The sequence below is a fragment of the Papaver somniferum genome, chromosome 9 (genome assembly GCF_003573695.1).
Source record: "Papaver somniferum cultivar HN1 chromosome 9, ASM357369v1, whole genome shotgun sequence".
Classification (NCBI taxonomy): Eukaryota; Viridiplantae; Streptophyta; class Magnoliopsida; order Ranunculales; family Papaveraceae; genus Papaver; species Papaver somniferum.
Genome location: NC_039366.1, coordinates 155019392 through 155025430, shown reverse-complemented (window position 1 = coordinate 155025430; position 6039 = coordinate 155019392). Strand labels below are relative to the sequence as shown.

Genomic DNA, 6039 nt, shown 5'->3' with positions numbered 1-6039 from the left:
ATGAGGAGATTGTGGAAAGAGAACAAGCCAAACAACAACATTCTTCTATTGCGATGAATATAGCTAGAAAAGCAAATCAGAGAGCAAAAGAAAAATGGGCTAAAGAAGGGGAAATCAATTCTGCTTATCTGCATCAGTTAGCTGGTTTCAAGTACAAATGCAACAACATTTCTTGTCTTTCAGTGGATGGTGCTCTAACTTATGATAAACAACAGATTGCTACAGAAGCAAAGAACTTTTACTCCTCTTTATTCTATGAGAATCATAAGATGAGACCAGGCTTTGATAACCTTGTGATGCCTTCAATCTCAGTTGGAGATAGTATTAATCTGGAGAAGCCATTTTCTGAAGAAGAAGTTCATTCTGTTATCAATCATTTTGGAGCCAACAAAAGTCCAGGCCCAGATGGATTTACTATGGAATTCTACAAATGTGCTTGGAATGTGATTAAAAAGGAGTTAATGTTGGTGGTGAAGGAATTTGAGGATTCTTGTATGTTGGATTGGAGGATTAATTGCACTAATTTAACTCTCATTCCTAAGTGCAATGGAGTTGTATCTCTGCATAACTTTAGACCTATCAGTTTAATTGGTAGTGTTTATAAAATAATTTCAAAATTGCTTGTTGAGAGAATGAAATTGGTGCTTCCTTCTATAATATCTGATTTTCAAGGAGCTTTCATCCAGGGGAGGCAGATTCAAGATAGCATTCTTATTGCTTCTGAACTTATTGACTCAAAATTGAGGCAGCAGGATACAAGTTTAATTTGCAAAGTGGATTTTGAGAAAGCATTTGATAATGTGAATTGGAACTGTGTGGATGTTACTCTTGCCAGGTTTGGATTTGGAATGAAGTGGAGATCATGGATTAAATGATTCATTTCTACACCAAGATTTGTTGTTTTATTAAAGGGAGAAGCTACTGATATGTTTAAGAGTCAAAAAGGTATCAGGCAAGGTGATCCAATATCACCTTTTTTATTTATTTTAGTAGTTGAGGTGCTCTCATTATTGATCAAAAAAGCTGCAGAAGAGGGTCTTATTGCTGGTTTTTCTGTCTTTCAACAAGGTACTCTAATAACTCATCTTCAATTTTCTGATGACTTGATTGTTTTTCTCAAAGATGAGGAATCTCAAGTTCAAAATCTGAAAAATATTTTACTAGGTTTTGAGATCGTTTCTGGTCTTAAGGTGAATTACAGGAAGAGTACTATTGTGGGCTTAGGCCAAGCACATAATGCATAGAGCTGTGCTGACATTTTTGGTTATTCTGTGACTCAACTTCCAATGAACTACTTGGGTATTCCACTTGGTAGTAAGTCCAAAAACAGAATCATTTAGAATGATATCATTCTTAAGCTGCAACAAAAACTTTCTAGCTGGAAAAGAAGATATCTTTCTAAAGGCCATAGGGTGATAATGATTCAAAGTGTACTTTCTAGTCTACCAATATATTACTTGACAACGTTTCAAATTCCTGTGTATGTTTCTAAAGAAATTGAGAGAATCATGAGGAATTTCCTTTGGGGATCTAATAATTCTACTAAAAAGAGGAGTTGGGTTTCTTGGTCAAGAACTACTTTGCCAAAAAGTAGGGGAGGCATTGGTATTAAGAAGCTTCAATTGATGAATAAGGCATTACAGTCTAAAAGGATTTGGAGATATGGCTCAGAGAAATATGCTTTGTGGAGGAGAATTGTAAATCAAAAGTTTAGAGGTGTAGTAAATGCTTTTTTACCTTCTCTGACAAAAAACTCTATATGTCACAGTGTGTGGTCTGGAATATTTGAAATCTAGAGATTTTATTAAAGATGGTACTGTTTTGAATATTGGTGTTGGTGTGTCTATGTATTTCTAGGATGATGTGTGGATTGGGGAATTCCCTCTGAAACAACAATTTCCTTCCCTATTTCATATTGCAAGACAGAAAAAGGCAATGGTAAGTGAGCTGATTTCAAATGAAAGTGCTTGGATTTTAAACTTCTCTAGAAATTTGAATGATCAGGAGATGTTGGAGGTGGCAAACCTTCTACAGATTATTGGTGACCCTGCTCGATTTGTGAATGAGGATTCAAGACAATGGCGATATGGAGAAGATTTTTTATGTGGCCAGTGCTTATGCTTCTCTTGAAACTGGTGGTTTGTTGACTTTCCAGATAAACAATTGTGGAATTCTAATGTGCCATTAAAGGTCTCGTTTCTCGTCTGGACTTTGTGCTTTAGTGGTGCTCCCACTTTTGATTATTTATACTCTGCATGGCTTGTGCAAGATCTAAAATGCACTTTCTGTGAAGTTTGTTTGGAGACAAATGAACACTTATTTCTGCACTGTAAGTTTGTCTTTGATATTGTGAACACATAAAACGAAGGCATCCACGTGTTCACAAACAATATTCGCTTGAGCCGATAAAACAATACGTAGAATAATGTAAATATAAAACGGCACGGATCACGTTGACCCATATACTCAGAGTCTTCGGACTCGTCCTTGTCTGGTCGTGAGGGATCGATTCAATTATTCTACACAGTTCCGAAGCATATATCACAAGACATAATAATGATAACGAAAAGTAAGTGCTTAAATGTAAATGAGACAATGATTTACGTCGTTCGGCACTAAGGCCTACATCTACGGGGTTGAGGGTTTCACTATGTATGGAGAGATTACAAAGATAGTCGAATGACTTTTAGGTGAATAACGATACCATGGGGAATAGAAACCATACTTACTCTTCATATTTCTCTTTCCTAAACTCTTCTCTAGTTTTTCTCTCAATTGGTCGACCCCTTCTCTCTTGGTGGAGTGGGGTCCACCGTCAGAGGCCGTTGGAATCTTATCTTCTTGTTTTTTGTGCAGATCTCGCTGGTATCCTCGTTCTGAACCGATGCCCCCAGCGTTTTATACTTGGTGACGATGAGTCGCCTCATCACCCTCCACAGGTTGGTTGACACGTATGCTAATTTAGGGTGTTTAATGCGGGTGGTTGGGTCGTCTGCACGTGCCAGCTAATTGCCTGCCACCCCTGTCACATCCGCGTCAGTTGGACCAACCCTTGCCGTTGATCTTGGATCCCTCTCGAGATAAAATAAAGTGAACCCTTGGGCGTTCTTCAGTGCTTCGCAGTAACCCTTTCCTTCAATGCTCCTCGATTTTCAGCCCTCAGATCCATCAGATGATGATCTCATACTGATGAAACGTGTTGCTTGGGTATCCATGCGTGGCATCATATCTCGATGCTCCGGGATGTGTGTCCTCCACGTGTGCCTCTCCAGACACGTGGCGAGTGATGAATTATGTGCATACAATTTGCCCATTTTCTTCTGACTAAAGCGTCAGTTGAAGTTAGAGGAAAATCGTCCTCACATATTCTTCATCTCTCTATAATAATTTCCCCTAGATTTTAGGGCACGTTTCCCACTCCTGGTAATAACTTCTTATTGGATTAAGGGATTTTTCTATCTCCTTTAATGTTATAAATAGGAGAGAGAATGCTAAAAATTTGGAATAAATTTCATTCCTTCATTCTCTTGTCAGTTCATAATTCTTTCTCCTATGAACCTTCTCATTCTCCTCTTCTTGTTTTCTAGCCATTAATTTCTGCTGGTGATATTGTGAGTAAGATCTTCCTAGGATTCTTTGAAGTTTGACGGTTGATGTTGTTCATTGTCTTCCCATCGCACGCTTAAGCTCATAAGGCTTTTGATACAGGTATGAAATTATTTATTCTTTGATCTCGATTGTTTGTTCATCTTATGCTACTGTGTTCTTAGTTTTGTGATGAAGAAAAAATATACAAAGTATATATACTTGTCCCTGTTCTTTATCACAAAACTTACGGATTTGTACTCGAAGATTTAACCATGTCCACGATGTTCCCAATTAAGTTAGGGTTTTTCTTTTTTGATGAATTTAGGGTTTTCAGTTGATATCTTTGACGGTGGAAGTTTTGACAAATTTCACGTTTTATGATCTTTATTTGCTTCTCTGCTTGTATCTTTATCTTGTTTTTATGCTTCTTCGTAGATATGGATGATCGTCAGCGGGATCCCTATCAAACTCCGCCACCGAGCCCTTATAGGTCTCCCCCACATAGAATTCTTGATATATCTCCGCCGAAGGGTGCTTCGTCTAGGCCTTCGCAGTTAGACCCTCGTGCTCAGAGGACCTCATCTACTGCTGGTCCAAGAGCTTCATCTGTCAAGAAAGAGGATCAGACGAAGGGTCCTCAGGGTTCTAGGTATGCCATTAATCGCCCTGCTGCTTCTCAACGTGTTGTGCCAGAAAATATGCAGACCCCTTCGCCTCATCGTATTGAGCCGCTGAATGCCCAGCCTCTTCGTTTTATTGATCCACTTACGATGCCCCTACAGAAACCTACAGCTCCACCTTCTACCGTTCCTGTGAGAGGAAAATCTACTAAGGGTCCCGCATCGAAGGCTGATTTATCAAAGAATCATCCTACCAAAAGGAAAGCTTCAGATATGAGTCCCCCTAAGATACCTTCGTCGGATCCTACTGACGATTCGGACACTGCCCTACTTATACGAAGCGTCACAGTTGGTAAAAAGAAGGTTACTTTCAAGCACGTAGACCATGCAGCGTTCAAGGCGAAACATTAACTCGAAGCTTTTGATGTTAGGTTTTACGCTCTCGATGATGATCTCACTTATGATCTGATTTCGAATTATCAATAAGATGAGTTCCACCTGCTAACTACGGTGGGAGCTTTCGAAGCTGGCCTCATGTTTCCTTTATACAAGTCGGGAGATTCTTTCTACTATGACGTCTTGGCTCATCGTGAGGGCTCCACCCCTCACACCCATTGCCGCTCGGTGGTGCAGCTGACTGGAAACTATCTTCGTGCACTTAAGGAGTGCTATCTTCGGCGCAAAGGAGAAACGATGATGACTTGCTACACTCCTGATCCTACTGAGAGAGACTGGTATACTCCTGAGAATTTCAATAATTCCTTCGGGGATTATGTTAATGGTAGGAACCGTAAACCATGGAGCGTTGGCCTTCGAACCATTGATGCTCCTCGTGGTGAGATTCGGCTCTTGAGTAAAGTAAGTGATTCAAATCTGAAGTATGTTCCTGGTACCTAAGGGACTCCCCACAGGAAGATTTTTCCTGCTCGTGAGCGGATAAAGCGTGATCATGACTATGAGTGGCATGCCACAGTTATCGAGATTGTTGGTCCTTGGGCTTATGGCTGGGTGCCCGGTCCACATGGATGGCGTCCCACTGCTGTTAGTCAAGCTCGTGAGAGTGCCCCAGCTCGTTATGGTAATTTCTGCCCTTGGCAGTTGAATTTTGAAGGCATGAATTTTGACTATGGCTACGATGCCGCTGATATGGATGAAGAAGAAAGTTCGGATGCCACTCTTCCTTCAAAGAGTAATGTTGCTGCCAAGGTATGGCTTCTTGTTACACCGTATACTTGCCCCTTTTCTTCTTTGTTTGGATTTTTAATCAAAGTAAGGAGGAAATAGCCGTCGTAATAATTCCATGTTATCTTTCTAGGTGACCAAGAAGAAGAAAATTGGGCCTCTTCAATCTTCCACTGCTACGGGTGATGAAACAGAGGTTCCTAAGGAGGTTAACAGCCGCGTGAACGAAGAGTTCAACGTGGAAGACGAAGACCTTACTGATGACGAGGAACGTATTGATACTTCTCCTCATAATCACGAGGATGGACGGAATATTGATGATGATGTTGCTGAGGAGAATATTTCCCCTAGTGATGGTGAAAATGTGGAAAAAGAGCATGCCCCTGGAGGTAGTGGAGTTGTAGAGATAGAAGTTGCCCCTGGTGGAGGCGTCAGATTGACTTCTTCTACGGAACTCATGGACGCAAACGTTGGTCCTCCGCTATCGATTCGTGTCGCATGTCAAGAGTTCTCCTTTGGCAAGATCTATTCCGTGGGTGAGCCGATGGACATGGATGCTGCTTTGGGTCTTGCTTCAGAGTTTTCTATACTTTCCCCAAACAATGATTGGGATGTTCTTGGTGAGATCGTTGGTAAGAAAAATGTTGAG

General features: G+C 40.7%; 1 protein-coding gene across 1 annotated transcript; it reads left to right on the top strand.

Annotated features, from left to right (window-relative positions):
* Positions 1-4025: 4025 nt before the first annotated feature.
* On the top strand, positions 4026-4619 carry LOC113312749 (proline-rich receptor-like protein kinase PERK8). The gene has a single exon (XM_026561487.1). The coding sequence runs from the start codon at positions 4026-4028 to the stop codon at positions 4617-4619; it is 594 nt and encodes a 197-aa protein (XP_026417272.1).
* Positions 4620-6039: the final 1420 nt, after the last annotated feature.

What these genes read in the sequence shown, in the direction of transcription:
- LOC113312749 (XM_026561487.1), top strand. Translation starts at nt 4,026, where the DNA reads ATGGATGATCGTCAGCGGGATCCCTATCAAACTCCGCCACCGAGCCCT.